Source organism: Pongo pygmaeus, chromosome 4 (assembly GCF_028885625.2).
Source record: "Pongo pygmaeus isolate AG05252 chromosome 4, NHGRI_mPonPyg2-v2.0_pri, whole genome shotgun sequence".
NCBI classification, from domain to species: Eukaryota; Metazoa; Chordata; class Mammalia; order Primates; family Hominidae; genus Pongo; species Pongo pygmaeus.
The window spans coordinates 71,344,721-71,363,057 of NC_072377.2; the positions used below are offsets into that span (position 1 = coordinate 71,344,721).

The following is an 18,337-nucleotide window of genomic DNA, read 5'->3' on the forward strand; positions in this document are numbered from 1 at the left end:
CCATATACTTAGTCTCACTAAGTGCATTTTACTTAAGGTAGAAGTATGAAGGTATAAATTAATCTGAATGGTTCAGTTGTATTCATATCTGTAATAGCATAACCAGAACAATGAGGCATCTTTCCTGGTATTAGTGTAGGTTATAACTCGTTCAGTTTTAATATGGCTGATAATAGAAGTTAGTTCATGAAATATTTAAAGATACATATAATTGACATTCTTTCCTCCCTTTTTTCAATAGCAACTTTTTAACTGTCAGTCTTTACACAAACTGAGTTTGCCAGACAATGATTTAACAGCGTTACCAGCATCCATTGCAAACCTTATTAATCTCAGGGAACTGGATGTCAGCAAGAATGGTAAGGCTTTTTTTGCCCATAATTTTTTGTACTTTGGAACATGTTTCATTACTAAGATTTCTATTGAGTTTTCAAAAATAAAAATATAAAAATAAGTTAAATCTAATGTATTAATATGAACTTCATCTAAGAATGTTTTATGTAAAGATAGTTGCCCCACTTTACAAGTTTTGCCACCTGTTTTGTATCAAATACAGTAAAATTAAATGTTATGGCCTTGGCTTAGAATTTGTTTAATATGTGTATGTAGAATCTGTGATAGCTTAAAGCACATGGAGAATAAATGTAAGGGTTTTTTCGTTGTTGTTTTTACATTTTTAATTGCGGTCATCATGTTGCAGGATAGATCTGTTGTGCTTATTTCTCCTGTCAAACTGAAATTTTATATCCTTTGAACAACATATTCCAATCCTCCATCCCTGCTTCCCCATCCCCAGCCCCTGGTAACCACCATGCTACTCTGCCTCTGCCTCAGCAAGATTCCATATGTAAGTGAGCTTATGTGGTATTTTTTTTTTTTCTGTTCCTGGCTTGTTTTACTTAACATAATATCCTCCAGGTTTATCCATGTTATTGCAAATTAACAGGGTTTTCTTCTTTTTAAAGGCTGAATAGTATTCCATTGTGTATATCATATTTTCTTTATTCATTCATCCGTTGGTGGACACTTAGGTTGGTTCCTTATCTTGGCTATTGTGAATAGTGCTGTAATGAACATGAGAGTGTAAATATTTCTTCAGCATACTGATTTCATTCACCTTGATACATATCCAGTAGTGGGATTGCTGGATCTTGTGGTAGTTATGATTTTTTGAGGACTCTCCATACTGTTTTCCATAGCAGCTATACTAATTTACATCCCCACCAACAGTGTGCAAGCACTCCCTTTTCTCGACACCCTTAGCAGCACTTATCTTTAGTCTTTTTACTCATTCTAACAGGTGTGAGGTTGTATCTCACTGTAGATTTAATTTGCATTTCTCTGGTGATTAATGATGTTGAACATTTTTCATATACCTGTTGATCATTTGTGTGTCTTTTGTTGAGAACTATCTATTCAGGTCATTTGCTGATTTTTAAGTCAGATTACTTGTTTTCTTGTTATTGAGGTTTTTTAGTTTCTTATATGTTTTGAATACTAACCCCTTCTCAGATGTATAGCTTGCAAACATTTTCTCCCACTCCATAATCTGTTTTTTCACTCTGTTGTTTCTTTGGCTGTATAGGAGGTGTTCTGTGTGGTGTGATCCCATCTGTCTGTTTTTGCTTTTTTTGCCTGTGCTTTTGGGGTCATATTAAAAAAAAATCATTGTTCAAGCCATTGCCAGGCTCCAGAATGTCATGGAGCTTTTTCTATTTTTTTTTCTAGTAGTTTTTTTTTTTTTTTTTAATAGTTTTGGGTGTTATAGTTAAGTCTTTAATCCATTTTGAGTTGATTTTTTAAATGGTGTAAGATAAGGGTTTAATTTCATTCTTCTGCATGTGGATGTCCAGTTGTCCCAACACCATTTATTGAAGAGACTATCCTTTACCCGTTGTGTGTTCTTGGCACCTTTGTCAAAAAATAATTGACAAAATACATGGATTTATTTTTGGGCTGTCTATTCTGTTCCATTGGTCGGTCTGTATTGATGTCATTACCATGCTGCTTTGATTACGATTGCTTTGTAGCGTATTGTGAAGTCAGGTGTGATGCCTGCAGTTTAGTTCTTTTTGTTCACCGTTGCTTTGGGTATTCAGTCTTTTGTGGCTCCATATGAACCATAGGATTTTTCTTTTTCTATGAAAAATGTCATTGGAATTTTGGTAGGGATTGGGTTGAATCTGTAGACCACTTTGGGTAGTATGGACATTTTAACAATATTGATTTTGAAGTCCATGAATACAGGATTTCTTTCCATTTATTGTGCTGCTTCAATTTTTTTCATCAAATGTTCTATAGTTTTCAGTGTATATGTCTTTTACCTCTTTAGTTAAATTTATTTCTAAGTATTTTATTTTTTTGGTAGCTATTATAAGTGGGATTGTTTTCTTAATAACTTTTTCATATAGTTTGTTGTTAATATGTAAAAATGCTACTGATTTTTGTATGTTGATTTTTGTATCCTGCAACTTTACTGAATTTATTCTAATAGTATTTTGGTTGGAGTCTTTAGGGTTTTCTATGTATAAGGTTATGTTGTCTGCAAATAGGGACACTTCAGTTTCTCCTATTCTAATTTGGAATCCTTTTATTTCTTTCTCTGGGTAGGACTTAAGTACAACGTTGAAAAGAAGTGGCAGGAATAGGCATCCTTGCCTTGTCCCAGATCTTAGAGGAAAAGCTTTCAACTTTTCATTGTTAAGTATGATGTGAGCTGTGGGTTTGTCACATATGGCCTTTATTGTGTTGAGGTGCTTTCCGTCTATACCTGATTTGTTGAGAGTTTATTATGAAAGGACGTTGAATTTTGTCAAATGCTTTTTCTGCATCCATTGAGAGATTTTTTTCCTTTGTTTTGTTGATGTGATATATCACTTTTATATATATGTTGAAATTATTAAGGCCAAGTAGTCTTGTTTAGTATGTTTAGTTTGATATTCATTAAGTATGGAAGATACATTCTAAAATGTTAAGTCCTTACCTCAGAAGGAGAGAGAAATCAGCCCTTGAAATTTTTAGAATGAGTGTGTATTTCTTTTATAATTACAAAAAAGAAAGAATCACATAAGCGTAAATTTTAAATGGTCTGACCAAATATAGGACTTTCACTAAACACTAAATACTGTCATATAATACTTCTTAATAAGAATTGGGGAAAAAACTTTATAAACAAGTCCCACCAAGTTAGTGCAGCAGTGCCAGCAAATATGTAGTAATCATATTCCACAGCTCTTAGCTTCAAAGTCATTCTTTGTCCTAATGATATAAGTGTCCAGAAGTAATCCTTCTCCTATCAGTTTTCCTAAATTTTAGGACTTATTATGAAGCATTTTAGGGCTTATTAGAAGTCATCCTGTTTTCACAATTAACAGTTAACTTTGGCAAGCTAATTAACCAGGTGTCTATCTACACACACACACACACAAAGTTATGTTGGCTCACGCCTGTAATCTCACCACTTTGGGACGCTGAGGTGGGTAGATCACTTGAGGTCAGGAGTTCAAGACCAGCCTGGCCAACGTGGTGAGCCCTGTCTCTACTAAAAATACAAAAATTAGCCAGGCGTGGTGGCACGTGCCTGCAGTACCAGCTAGTCAGGAGGCTGAGGCATGAGAATCACTTGAACCCCAGGAGATGGAGGTTACGGTGAGCCAAGATAGCACCACTGCACTCTAGCTTGGGTGACACAGCAAGACTCTCAAAAAAAAAAAAAAAAAAAAATATATATATATATATGTATGTATATATCTCTCCACTTATTAAATTCTATTTATTTTAGTTGCAGGTCATTGAAATGTATGTTTTATAGGATTATGATCAAATCAGGACTTCTGTTTTAAGGATTTATTATTTGCTTATGTTCATCCTAGGTTAAGGTGAAGGTTTTAGTGGTTAGTGCCGTACTGACGTTTAGTTCACGATAACTAATAAATTTTAGCTTTAAAGATAGTACTGTATTTTATTTTACCTTTTGTTATTGAGCTGTTTAACTTTAGAGCTATTTGTATTTTTAATAAATTTATTAATTTTTATTTAGATTGGATTCATTCATAGTGATGTCCTGCTTTTTATCTAGCTATCTTAAAAATTTTTGGCCAGGCCCAGTGGCTCACACCTGTAATCCCAGCAGTTTGGGAGGTCGAGGTGGAAGGATCCCTTGAGCTCAGGAGTTTGAGATCAGTCTGGGCAATATAGCAAAACCTTGTTTCTACAAAAAATCATAAACTTAGCTGTGCATGGTGGTATGTGCCTGTGGTTCCGACTACTTCAGGCTGTTGTGGGAGGATTGCTTGAGCCTGGGAAGTCGAGGCTGCGGTAAGCCATGATCATGCCATGGCACTCCAGCCTGGAAAATAGAGCCAAGACCCTGTCTCAAAAAAAAAAAAAAAAAAAAAAAAAAAAAAAAAAAAAAAATTATACCCAAATAAGAAGTGTGTAAAAGGTAAAAGAACACACATGGCTTCACCATTTGTTAGCATTTTGTTAAATTTGTCTTCTCTTTTTCATGTATGTGAATTTAAATATTCAGGAAAAAGATATATGCATATAATTGCTTATATAAAATATCTTTTTGGCTGTGCGCGGTGGCTCACCCCTGTAATCCCAGCATTTTGGGAGGCCAAGGTGAGCAGATCACCTGAGGTCAGGAGTTTGTGACCAGCCTGGCGAATGTGGTGAAACCCCGTCTCTGCTAAAAATGCAAAAAATTAGCCAGGCTTGGTGGCGGACGCCTATAATCCCAGCTACTCGTGAGTCTGAGGCAGGAGAATTGCTTGAGCTCGGGAGGCAGAGGTGTTAGTGAGCCGAGATTGTGCCATTGCACTCCAGCAACAAGAGCGAGACTCCGTCTCAAATAAATAAATTTAAAAAAGTCTTTTTGCTAAGCTTATTTAAATTTAAGTTGGAGGCATCATGTCTTCACTCCTAAATGTTTGAATATGCATCCTCTAAGAACAGGGGAATCGGAATAACCACAACATCATTATCACTCTCGAGAAATTTAACATCATATTTCCCCTGTTGCCTAATAATGCTCTTTTAAACTCTTTAGGCCCCTTCTGCATATCCCTCCTTTCAAGTTAAAGATCATGTAAAGCGTTTAGTTGTTGTGTCTCTGGTCCTTTTAAATCAGGAACAGTTTGCTCATGATTTTCATGACAATTTCCATTTTTGAAGTTTTTAGATAGTTGGCTTTTGATTTCTGTGACTTTTCCTCTCATTATTTTATTCAGGCTAAATGTCTGCCATTTCAAACTTTTCCTTGAGGGCAGTGTGAAATTTGTGTTTCCATCCCTAGTACTTAGTATTAGTGCCTGATGGTGCCTGATATATTCCAAAGTAGATGAACTTGATTACCATCAGATCTCTACGGATGTTGACACATAATCCAGAGTATTATAGAATTCTAGAATTATTGTCACTTTAGTTGTCATCATATCTACCTTTTCATCCTAAAGGAGTATCTCTACATATGTTGACAGATAAATTAATCCAGAGTATTACAGAATTCTAGAATTATTGTCACTTTAGAAGTCATCACATCTACCTTTTCATCCTAAAGGAGTATCTTTCTGGTCTTTTTAAATGGGAGTTGTTAAGGTATAAGGAAAGGGACTCGATAATTTGGGTATTGATTAAAAATCTTATGCATCTGGAATTGTATGTATTGGGTAAACTTTGCTATCAGTCTTTATGGTATGGAAGTATTGCTTGTCTCAGTAATGAAAATAACTTGCATGTATGCTTCATGAAAATGGATTAACCTCATGTTTATTACTCTAAAATGAGAATGGTGGAATTATGGCTATGTTCTAACCCTGCAGCATCATTAAATTAATATCCTAGGCTTTTATATAACTATTGAAAGAATTACATGTTGTAGAGTTAGGCAACCTATTAGACTGCAGAGTAGCTCTTTTACCTTTCTAGTTTAGCATTTTGTTGTTGCTTCTACTATATTGAAAACTTTTAAACAATTATTTCAACCTGTGAATGTTTTTGAGGCGTTGGAGATAATCTTTATGTGATCAAAAGATTTAGGAAAAGTACTTAAGTGTTTTGCCTCAAGGAGGAATGACGTTACTTATTGCTGCCAATTAGTCTTAGTTTATTTGACTAAAAATTAAATTGGTCTGTTCTTTTTATATGATTCCTCACATAGAAAGGACCACATCTATTCTTTAACTTGCAGAATCAGTTTTTTGCATTTTACTTGTTACTTGTATTTTCTCTCCTTTTAGTCTTGAATTGATGTCTAAGTGAAACTTCACTTCATTGTTCATAACAAGGCTAGCTGAAAGGAGACAAGAGACTATAATAGTGTCAGAAGTTACCTTGCCAAGTAAAAATTCTAGTTATTTTAATTCCTCATCTTATATTCTTCGTAAGTGGTGTATTTAACCCATTTTACTTTTAGAGAGCTGAGATAATTTTAATCAACCTGTAGTATTCAACCCTAATATGTATGCTTGTATAGGTCTATTGTGTTGAAAAAAAATTAATAAAGCACGCATATTAAGTTGCATATTAGGTTGATGTGGCTGGATGTTAGAAATTCAACTTTTGTTGCATTTTTGATTTGATAATAGACTGCTTAAAAGAAAGGTTAGTACATTTAAGCAAATGTAATATTTTGAAATTATTAAAATGTAATTTCATGAAATTATTAAAATTTAATAATACAATTTAAGCTATTACTGTTTTGCTTATATTTAAGCTCTAGTGTTTTCTCCTTTTAGGTTTTTATATCATTTCAGTCTAATGTTTAAGTTTATCATAATATGCTAGGTACAGTTTTCAGATTCATTAGCTGTTGTGCACTGTTTGCAAGGAGGCAGGAAACTTGTGACGTACTTTGTTATTCATCATATCATCAAACTGTATTTCTTTAAAAGCACTTGCTTTTAGGATTTTGGCTTTTAGGCTGTGATAGTTTCTGATTTTTTATGCAGTTCTTATCAGTGTTTTTCATTTGGTAAGTTAGCATGGTTTAGGAATAAAAAGAAATGGCCTCTATTCTTTGCTTCTCTGTTTATTGGTCTGGTTGTTACACTGGGGACTTAATCTAAATTTGTTAGTTCATCTGTAAGATTGTTAAACACATGAAATGGATCAGTCTAGGAAGTATATAATTCTAAGGGATTTAATATTTGTATTTATCAAGAAATTCAGTTTTTTCTTTTACAGTCTGTGATAAAACTGGAATGTTAATTTGTTCTAAGTCTTAATTTGCTCTTCTCTTTCTTTTCTTGAGTTTTGGTTTACAGTATGCTTTTTTGTTTTATTTTACTTTAAGTTCTGGGATACACGTGCTGAACGTGCAGGTTTGTTACATAGGTATACATGTGCCATGGTGATTTGCTGCACCTATCAACCCGTCATCTAGGTTTTAAGCTTCACATGCATTAGGTGTTTGTCCTAATGCTATCCCTCCACTTTCCCCTCACTCCCCATCAGGCCCCAGTGTGTGATGTTCCCCTCCCTGCGTCCATGTATTCTCATTGTGCAACTCTCACTTATGAGCAAGAACATGCGGTGTTTGATTTTCTGTTGCAGTGTTAGTTTGCTGAGGATGATGGTTTCCAGCTTTATCCATGTCCTGGCAAAGGACATGAACCCATTCTTTTTTATGGCTGCATAGTATTCCATGGTGTATTATGTGCCACATTTTCTTTATCCAATCTGTCATTGATGGGCATTTGAGTTGATTCTAAGTTTTTGCTATTATAAATAGTGCTGCAATAAACATATGTGTCATGTACACTTTTTAAAGTTATAAAAAGTTCTCTAAGCTACTATCCCAAGCCATTGCAAATAGCAACCAGTATTAGAGAAATGATCTGCTGTTGCAATCAAATGGCTTTTCTTGTAGGGAAGACTGAGATGATGTGATTAAAACATTCTGTCAAAGTGGTTGATGGGGAAAGCTGGTGGGGAGGGGAGATAAAAGAAAAACCGCGTAGCTATTAATTCTCTTATATGAACATACTGAATAAAATGCCAGGGATTACAAGGCAGAGAAACCAGAAAGAGTAGCTCAGATCCTTCTGTCTAATATGGCAATACTAGCGAGGTTAACCAAGGTATTTCTTTTTAGTTGAGTCAAAAAGTCCAGGAAGAGTGAATTGAAAGTTTGTGGTCAAAGCAGAAAGCAGTTCTTTTAACTTGAGAAAATCTGATGATTGGGGACAAACTAGTGGAAAAGCCTTTTCACATTAAACTAAAAGAAGTTAAATTGATTAAGGGGATATTACAGATTGATGGGGAAGTTATGGCATGTTGCTCTTGTGTTTTAAATTTCTAAAATTGCCATTTTGCTTTGTAGTTGGTGTTTTGAGCCCAGCTATTTTAATAAATCACTTTATTTAAGATAATGAAAGAAGGAAAACCATGTTTTACACTGTCCATGTTTAGACTGGTGATTTCTGGCCACTGTCAAGTGTTTTGATAAATGCAGACTTTTAACTAGAGTGTGCACTCATTTGTGCCCTACCATAGCATAGCATAGGCATTATTATTTGTTGTGTTATATCTGGTCCAGATCATACATGTGTTATCCTCTGGAAGGTATCATCATTTGAGTTTGCAATTTCTGGTTAGTTTTGACCAGAACTCAAATGTTTTATTCTGTAGTATGGTAATCATTGCCTTTGGAGTGCAGGAACAGTAAGGGACTCCTGTTGACTTAAATTCAACAACTGGGACGGTGGGATGTTGATACCTGCCTGGCAGAGACCACCAGGGACTCACCTGCAGTTGAACAGTTTGGGTTTATTACTTCATGGTGAGCAAAAACTCATATTATTGGGATTCATGAGGGTCGCAGAAGGTGTAAAAAAAAAAATACAGGATTTGGGCTTTTGCTTGGTGATATTGGGAAGGTTTCAGAAAATAACGGTTTGCTGTGGATGGGATGCTGTCAAGAAGTGGGGTAATTCTATGATTGGGTATCTTAATGTTATCTATAGGGAAGTTGATTAGAGTAGAACTAAAGCTGTAATCAGTAAACAATACATCAGTCACTTATTATCTGGAAAAAGGTGCTGTTTGGTATTTTTTGTCTTGGACAATATCATGTTTTGTCTTTTTTCAGATGATTATAAATTTGTTTTTGTCTTGATATATCATGGTTACAGAATGGATTGGTGTGATATTGATGTTCTGTGAAATAGTTTTGTTCAGCAGGAGAACACTGAGGCCTCCATCTGAATGCCAGGGCTTGTTTGTATTAAGATCAAGGACTAGTGATAGTACCAGGCCAGCTCCTAGGTGTCAGAAGGGGTTTTCTCTTTCTCAAAAGTTAAGAGAGAGAATTCTTCTGTAACTGAGAGTGATTTGAAGAAGACAGTTGTGTTTTATGATATCTAATCTAGAGCTTCATTTTACATTTGAGCAGCAGTCTTTTTTTTTTCTTTCTTTCTTTTTTAAGAGGCGGCGTCTCGCTCTGTTTGTTGCCCAGGCTGGAGTACAGTGGCATGATCATAGCTCACTGCATTCCGAACTCTTGGACTCAAGGGAGCCTTCCCCCTCATCCTCCTGAGTAGCTGGGACTACAGGTGCGCACCACCATGCTCGGCTTTTTTTTTTTTTTTGTAGAGTTGGGGTTTTGCCATGTTGCCCAGGCTGGTCTTGAACTCCTTGGCCTCAAACAGTACTCCCAATACCTTGGCCTCCCAAAGTGGTGGGAATACAGGCGTGAACCACCATGCCTGGCCAGCAGAATTTTCTTATTAAAGAAGTATACGTCAAAGAAGAAGCATTATTTATTGAAGTCGTGATAATTAGAAAAGAACAGATAGTTGACAGAGAATTAAGAAGTAAACTGTGATAAAATTCAGTCTGTGTGTGTGCGTGTGCACGCGTGTGTGTGCGTGTGTGTGTATGTATGTGTGAGTTGAGACAGAATCTCCATCATCCAGGCTGGAGTACAGTGGTACGATCTCAGCGCACTGCAGTCTCCACCTCCCAGGTTCAAGCAATTCTCGTACCTCAGCCTCTTGAGTAGCTGAGACTACAGGTGCAGGCCACCATATCTGGCTAATTTTTTTGGTATTTTTAGTTTACATGGGTTTTCTCCATGTTGGCCAGGCTGGCCTCGAAGTCCTTACCTCAAATGATCTGCCCACCTCAGCCTTCCAAAGTGCTGGTATTACATGCGTGAGCCACTGTGCCCTGCCCCTGTGTACTTTATCTGTAAGGATAAAATGAGCCATCTTTGGTGAGTAGGTAACACAGTTGTTGAGGGTAGGCCTTGAGCAAGAACTTGAGGAAGCTATGTGAATAACTAAGGTAAGAATGTACCAGAAGCTATTTTGTAAGGTGTGAGCAACTATAGCATGTGTGAGGACTGTTCCTGGGGTAACTAAAACAGTGTGAGCAAGATGGGAGTGCAATAGGAATAGAAGCCAGGGAGGTGGGGATTTACAGGAGCAGCTAATGAAGGGCCTTAGAGGCATTTGTATGCACTTTGACATTTACTGACAGTAGAATAGAGTCACTTGGAAGGTTTTGAATAGATAATTCAGAGCATGATGTGACTTGTGTTTAAGTGTAATCTGGCTATACATATAGACAGGGACTGTGGGCATGTGGGTGAAAAACAACCAGTTCAAATGCTGTTTCAGTCATCTGAGGTGATAGTGATGGACATAGTCAGATGAGGACAGCCCCTGGATATGCTTGAAGGTGGAATCAACAGCAGTATATGACGGATCGGATGTGGGATGTGAGAGAAGAGTGAAGGATGCCCTCAATGATTTTGGTCATGCCCTTGGAAGGACAGAGTTGCCATCAGTTGAGATGTGGAAATCTGTGGGAGTTGTAATTTTTAATAGAGCAAATCAGGAGCTCAGTTTTTTTGAGATCTAGTTGTTCATAGGGGTCTGGAGTTTAGTCAAGAGAAAAACTGTGCTAGAGATAAATATTTGGGAGTTGTCACCATATGGATATTTAAAGCCTGTCATTAGATGCATTTGCCAAGGACATGATTGTCAATAAAAAGAAGGCTAAAGAATGAGCCCTGGTTGGGCAATCAGGCAGGAGAAGGAAATAAAGGGTATTCAGTTAGGAAAAGAGGAAATCAAATTGTCCCTGTTTGCACATGACATGATTGTATATCTGGAAGACCCCATTGTCTCAGCCCAAAATCTCCTTAAGCTGATAAGCAACTTCAGCAAAGTCTCAGGATACAAAATCAATGTGCAGAAATCACAGGCATTCTTATACACCAATAACAGACAAACAGCCAAATCATGAGTGAACTCCCATTCACAATTGCTTCAAAGGGAATAAAATACCTAGGAATCCAACTTACAAGGGACGTGAAGGACCTCTTCAAGGAGAACTACAAACCACTGCTCAATGAAATAAAAGAAGATACAAACAAATGGAAGAACATTCCATGCTCATGGGTAGGAAGAATCAATATCGTGAAAATGGCCATACTGCCCAAGGTAATTGATAGATTCAATGCCATCCCCATCAAGCTACCAATGACTTTCTTCACAGAATTGGAAAAACTACTTTAAAGTTCATATGGAACCAAAAAAGAGCCCGCATCTCCAAGTCAATCCTAAGCCAAAAGAACAAAGCTGGAGGCATCACGCTACCTGACTTCAAACTATACTACAAGGCTACAGTAACTAAAACAACGTAGTACTGATACGAAAGCAGAGATAAAGACCAATGGAACAGAACAGAGCCCTCAGAAATAATGCTACATATCTACAACTATCTTATCTTTGACAAACCTGACAAAAACAAGAAATGGGGAAAGGATTCCCTATTTAATAAATGGTGCTGGGAAAACTGGCTAGCCATATCTAGAAAGCTGAAACTGGATCCCTTCCTTACATCTTATTCAAAAATTAATTCAAGATGGATTAAAGACTTAAATGTTAGACCTAAAACCATAAAAACCCAAGAAGAAAACCTAGGCAATACCATTCAGGACATAGGCATGGGCAAGGACTTCATGTCTAAAACACCAAAAGCAATGGCAACAAAAGCCAAAACTGACAAATGGGATCTAATTAAACTAAAGAGCTTCTGCACAGCAAAAGAAACTACCATCAGAGTGAACAGGCAACCTACAGAATGGGAGAAAATTTTTGCAATCTACTCATCTGACAAAGGGCTAATATCCAGAATCTACAATGAACTCAAAAACTTCACAAGAAAAAAACAACCCCATCACAAAGTGGGTGAAGGATATGAACAGACACTTTTCAAAAGAAGACATTTATGCAGCCAAAAAACACATGAAAAAATGCTCATAATCACTGGCCATCAGAGAAATGCAAATCAAAACCACAATGAGATACCATCTCACACCAGTTAGAATGGCAATCATTCAAAAGTCAGGAAACAACAGGTGCTGGAGAGGATGTGGAGAAATAGGAACACTTTTACACTGTTGGTGGGACTGTAAACTAGTTCAACCCTTGTGGAAGTCAGTGTGGCCATTCCTCAGGGATCTAGAACTAGAAATACCATTTGACCTAGCCATCCCATTACTGGGTATATACCCAAAGGATTATAAATCATGCTGCTACAAAGACACATGCACATGTATGTTTATTGCGGCACTCTTCACAATAGCAAAGACTTGGAACCAACCCAAATGTCCAACAATGATAGACTGGATTAAGAAAATGTGGCACATATACACCATGGAATACTATGCAGCCATAAAAAATGATGAATTCATGTCCTTTGTAGGGACATAGGTGAAGCTGGAAACCATCATTCTTAGCAAACTATCACAGGGACAGGGAACCAAACAGCGCATATTCTCACTCATAGGTGAGAATTGAACAATGAGAACACTTGGACACAGGGAGGGGAACATCACACACCAGGGCCTGTCGTGGGGTGGGGGAAGAGGGGAGGGATAGCATTAGGAGATATACCTAATGTTAAATGACGAGTTAATGGGTGCAGCACACCAGCATGGCACGTGTATACATATGTAACAAACCTGCACGTTGTGCACATGTACCCTAAAACTTAAAGTATAATAAAAAACAAAAGAATGAGCCCTGGTTGTACCCAACATTTAGCAGATCTGGAAGAAGAGAAAATACAAAAGCTACTGAGAAGGAACACTACTAAGTGGGGGAGAAGCTAGTCAAGCGAAAATGTTTGTTTTCCTTATTGCATTTAGTGTCTCATGAAAAAGGACTGTGCCTTAAATCTCTGGTATATAGCATAGTGTCTGATACTAACACATTTGCTGAATAACTTTGAAGATAGGTAATTTCAGCTTGGGATAGGTTGAGTTTGAGGCACGTGAACAAAATCTAATGGGCATTTGAAAATTCTTAGTAGTAGCTAAGGAGGGAGGTGGGAACTGGAGATACAGATTTAGAACCTACAAATGTATATGGTAGGAACTGAAGTCAGACTAAACACATTGCTAGCAATTTTCAAAAGTAGAAAACCAGTGTTTCAATACTATTTGCTTAGGGCAAAATTACTACTATGTATCTGAAAGCCAATAGTGATTTAGAATTTGTAATTTCACAGGCATTTGTGGTGTACTTTTTATAAACCACATGCTGCGGAATAAAGTACTTTATAATATAAAAAGGATGAAGTATTCGGGGCCAGGCACGGTGGCTCACACCTGTGATCCCAACACTTTGGGAGGCTGAGGCCGGCGGATCACGAGGTCAGGAGATTGAGACCATCCTGGGTGACATGGTGAATCCCCATATATAAAACCCCTAATATAAAACATTAGTCGGGCGTGGTGGCGGGCGCCTATAGTCCCAGCGACTTGGGAGGCTGAGGCAGGAGAATGGTGTGAATGCGGGAGGCGGAGCTTGCAGTGAGCTGAGATCACGCCACTGCACTCCAGTCTGGGCAACAGTGCGAGACTCCGTCTCTAAATAAATAAATAAATAAATATGAAGTATTCTTTTGTATTTGTGGGAGATGATCCAAGCATTAATTTCCACTAAATAATATTAAGCTAATAAATACATTTTTATAGGAATTAAACACAATATTTATAATTTAAAGCTCTTGAAATTATTCTCCATATGGTATTTTAAATCAGTAGAACATATTATATAGTCTTAGGTCTTTTTCTCTTTAGATAGACTTTATCATGTACTAAAAATACTATAACTCCTGGAAATAATATCTTTTACTTGGCTATTTCGAATTACTGTATAGATTTTAATAACAACCAATAAAGATGAGATATTTAGCTAAATTTTAAAATGAATTTGAATGCCAGTGAGAACTGTATAGAATGTTTTCTTGCTTCACCCAAACATGGAATATTTTACTTCATAAAAAGTATTAAGAATTATGCACCACAACCAAATCCATTCCATGTATTCAAGGTTGGATCATTACTTGAAAATCAGTGTCATCCACCACATCAGTAGACATATAATTAACTCAGCAATTCCAGTCTTAGGTATTTACCCAAGAGAAATGCAAACATTTCCACAGAATGACTTTAAAAAAATACAAAAATTTTCAGTGCAACTTTTTCACAGTAATTCAAAACTCCCTCTGCTTACTCTGTAACTCCACAACTCCACATTGGTGCCTGAGCACGACATGTACCCTAGAATTCTAGCCCCACTGCCACCAGGCACCGCTACGTGCTCTCCCTAGGCTCTGCAGCAGCAGACACTGCCCTTTCATTTAAAAAATATTTAGTCAGTTCAGCAAAGGGACACTCTTGTAATATATTAGGAGCATCATTTTAATGCATCATCAATGGAATGATCACTTAAAGACAATTGTTTGTCGAAGAACTAATAAAGATTTCACCCCTAAGGAAAAATTCAGTAACGTTAAGTATTTTGTATGTAAATGAATGAGAGAAAAGAAGATGGTAGGTAAGTGAAATTCAGCAAACATTTGCTGTACAAAGGTACAATGTGCTGAATAGTAACATGTACTTAAAGTGGAGAATTGAGTCAATCTAAATAAAACCTAGCAGTAATACAGAGTACACAAGTACTACAAAGTGAACAATTGTAAAAATGCCATAAAATGCATAATTGAACTTTTTGGAGAGTTAAATTTCATTGAGTTTAGAGATCAGGATAGGCTTTCAGAGGATCCTACTGGTTTTGCTGGGAGGAAGAGCATTCTAAGTAAAAAGAATGTCTTGTAGATCAGTGTTCAGTGTTAATTTGGAGGCTTGGAACAGGATTGCCAAGTTTGTTTTACCAGTAAGAAAATTCCCGTCTCCCATCTTCAAAAGAAACATCTCCAACTTTCCTATTTTATCATCTTTTTATTAAAAATGACTTTTTTCCACTCAAAAGGGGAAGAATGAATGATACAAAGCTACTAAATTTTAAAACTTAGATTGTGAAAAATAAATTACCAAAATCAATGTTAGAAGTAGAAAACTGAAAAGACCAGGGAATGCAACATTAAATTGAATTAGTAGTCCAAAATTGCCAGTTAAAAATTGTATGTTTAGCATTTTGAACAACCACCAAACTACTTTCCATAGTGGGTATGTCAGTTTGCATTCTTACCAGCAATGTGTATAGTTCCCAATTTCTTGACATCCTCACAAACACTTGTTACTTTCACGTATTGCATTTATTTGTTAGGTCTCATGGGTCCTTAGTCTTCCTCTGATTACTTCCTTAGTCTTCCTTTGTCTTTTTTTGACCTTGATAGTTTTGAAAGTTATTGGCCATTTATTTGACAGAATTTTATACTTAATTTGGATTCGTTTGGTGCTCGCTTATGATTAAATTCAGATTGTGTGTTTTTGGCGAGTATATATGTCCAAAGTGATACGATATTGTTTCTCAGTACATCTCAGATTAGTTGCCACGTTATGATGATGTTAACTGATGATGCCAACTTTCAAGCAATTTTGAAGCTTAAGGTGGTGCTTGTCAGATTTCTCTACTGTGAAGTGAATTTTTCCTTTTTAATTGCTAAGTGTCTTGTGGAAATAATCTTTTGAGTCTCTATTAATACCCTGTTTTTCATCATACTTTTACCCACTAGTTTTAGCATGCATTGATGAGTTTTGACTGAAACAGTTACTACTGTGTCATTTCCTATTTGGTGGTTTTGCATCATTCATTTTTCATCACCTGACATTCTATATATGATATTGTGGTAAAGTTGTTTACTTAAAATCATGTAGTGATGAAGTTGAAAGGATCTGACATGGTTCTCTAATGACAATCCTGTTAATCATATCATGTTAATGGAGCAATGGATCTTACAAACACAGGCTATATAAAATTCATTTTTGGAATGTCTTAAATATTTTTAATTAGCATTCCTTTAGTCTAGATTAGAACAGTACTTTTTAAAGTTGATCTGTGGACCAGTGGTAGTCCACAAATTATTTATTACTTTATTTTGGCTGTGATAATTTCAAGGAATGAGTAAATGCTCAGAATCTTTCACTGCAGTTTGATGATATTCCAGTTGTACAGTATTTTGTAAATGTATTGGTCCACAACAGATTGGAAAATTTAAAAACCATAATCCTTTACCTCATTTGGCTCGAAAAGCACTGGTCTAGGATACTCCAAAGCTGAAATGTCTAATAGATCTATTGAATATATCTATCATAGTATTCAGAAATCACTGCATTTTAAAGCAGTTATCGTATTTGTAGCATGACATTGGGTTATGTGAAGGGAAAAGGTTGAGAAAAGGGGAATATAAATATAGTTAGGAAAAATAGGATATAGGATAGGTGCAGGAAAGAGAAAATGTTTCATTATCTTAGGGTGGACAGTGCTGCCTTCAGGCATATCCACTGGCATATCTGATGTAGACTGTCTTCCTCTTCTGTCTGCAGCTTTATTTTCAGCTTTGCTTATGTATATTAGGAACCAGCTCAATCAAGAGCCCAGCATTTAAAAAAAACAATCCTTGGCCTGTGGGGTGGCTCAAGCCTGTAATCCCAGCCCTTTGGGAGATCGAGGTGGGTGGATCGCCTTCGAGGTGGGTGGATCACCTGAGGTCAGGAGTTCGAGACCGGTCTGACCAACATGGTGAAACCCCATCTCTACTAAAATACAAAAATTAGCTGGACATGATGGTGGGCGCCTGTAATCTCATCTATTCAGGAGGCTGAGGCAGGAGAATCACTTGAACCCAGGAGGCAGAGGTTGCACTGAGCCTAGTTCGCCCCACTGCACTCCAGCCTGGGCAACACATCAAGACTCCCTCTTAAAAACAAATAAAAAATAAAAAACGGTCCTTTTTTTAAAGTGAGAGAAACAGAAAGAATGTTAAATGTTCTACAATTTAGGTCCTTAACATCACATGTAGAAGGCACTAATTTTCAGAAGGAAAGAAAGATAAAAACCAATTAAAGTAATTAGCAGTTATAAAGAGGCAAATAAAAGGAGGAAAGATAAAGAAATTGTTGTGGAGGTCATTGTTTAGTTCACATTGATGTTGTCAGTTCATCTAGTTCCTTGTTAATTGGTATATTACTTTAGAATCTGGAAGGCATATATTATGTTACTGTTATTTTGTCCTTTGTAATAGATCTTTTAATTTGATCGTTGTTTGTTTTCTAGGAATACAGGAGTTTCCAGAAAATATAAAAAATTGTAAAGTTTTGACAATTGTGGAGGCCAGTGTAAACCCTATTTCCAAGTAAGTTCTCAGGTGAATTATAAATTACTTTTGTGAATAAAACAATTATGAAACAGTAGTAGATATTATTGTACATATTTTAACAAAAATTTTATATCAATCTTAAGTCTATACAAAATTTCAATTTTTGAGTTAAAAAGTAATCTTTTAAATAATCATTCTAACCCCATGTACTACTGAGGTAAATTTGTGATCCCAAAGAGATAGTGAGAGTGTTTTGCTCCAAGTCTCACAGATAGTTAATGTCAGAAATGAGAGTAGAATCCACATTTCCTCACTCTGTGTTATTTACACCCTAGAAGAGTGTCTTTGCCTTCAAATCAGGTGTGTGGTACCTTCAAACTTTTGAAAACAGTAAAGGAAACCAAAAGTTTCTTCACAGTTGTAATAGAAGGCAAAACAACAGGAAACAGAAACAAAACAATAACAAAAAAAGAAAAAACTATATGATTGGTTGCAGTGTATCAGAAGATTGTGAATGTCCATTTATGATGGTGATGACTGTAAACAGAAAGTTTTCCTGGCACCAAGGCTGTTAAATTTTGCAAAAATGGAATGGTGAAGCAAAAGATGACTAGAAAGAAGCATAGCAATCCAGAACCAACATGTAAAGATTATGTATAGCCTCTTCATTTGAAAATATTGCTCTAGCATCAAATTCTAGATCTTTACTTGTTTCATAATCAACAAAAAATAGAAGTAAAGCTAACACACG

At 36.3% G+C, this 18,337-nt stretch overlaps 1 protein-coding gene across 9 annotated transcripts in view; it reads left to right on the plus strand.

The window, feature by feature from the left end:
• ERBIN (erbb2 interacting protein) overlaps window positions 1–18,337 on the plus strand; it is a 150,990-nt gene that overhangs the window by 65,082 nt on the left and 67,571 nt on the right. For 8 of the 9 annotated variants that reach the window (XM_054487537.2, XM_054487538.2, XM_054487540.2 and 5 more), the window contains 2 exons: window positions 242–359; window positions 17,544–17,622. In XM_054487537.2, coding sequence (XP_054343512.1) covers window positions 242–359; window positions 17,544–17,622 — 197 coding nt within the window. Of the gene's footprint in view, window positions 1–241; window positions 360–828; window positions 848–17,543; window positions 17,623–18,337 lie in introns of those variants that run through there. The other variant, XM_063664863.1, reaches the window with a different exon arrangement.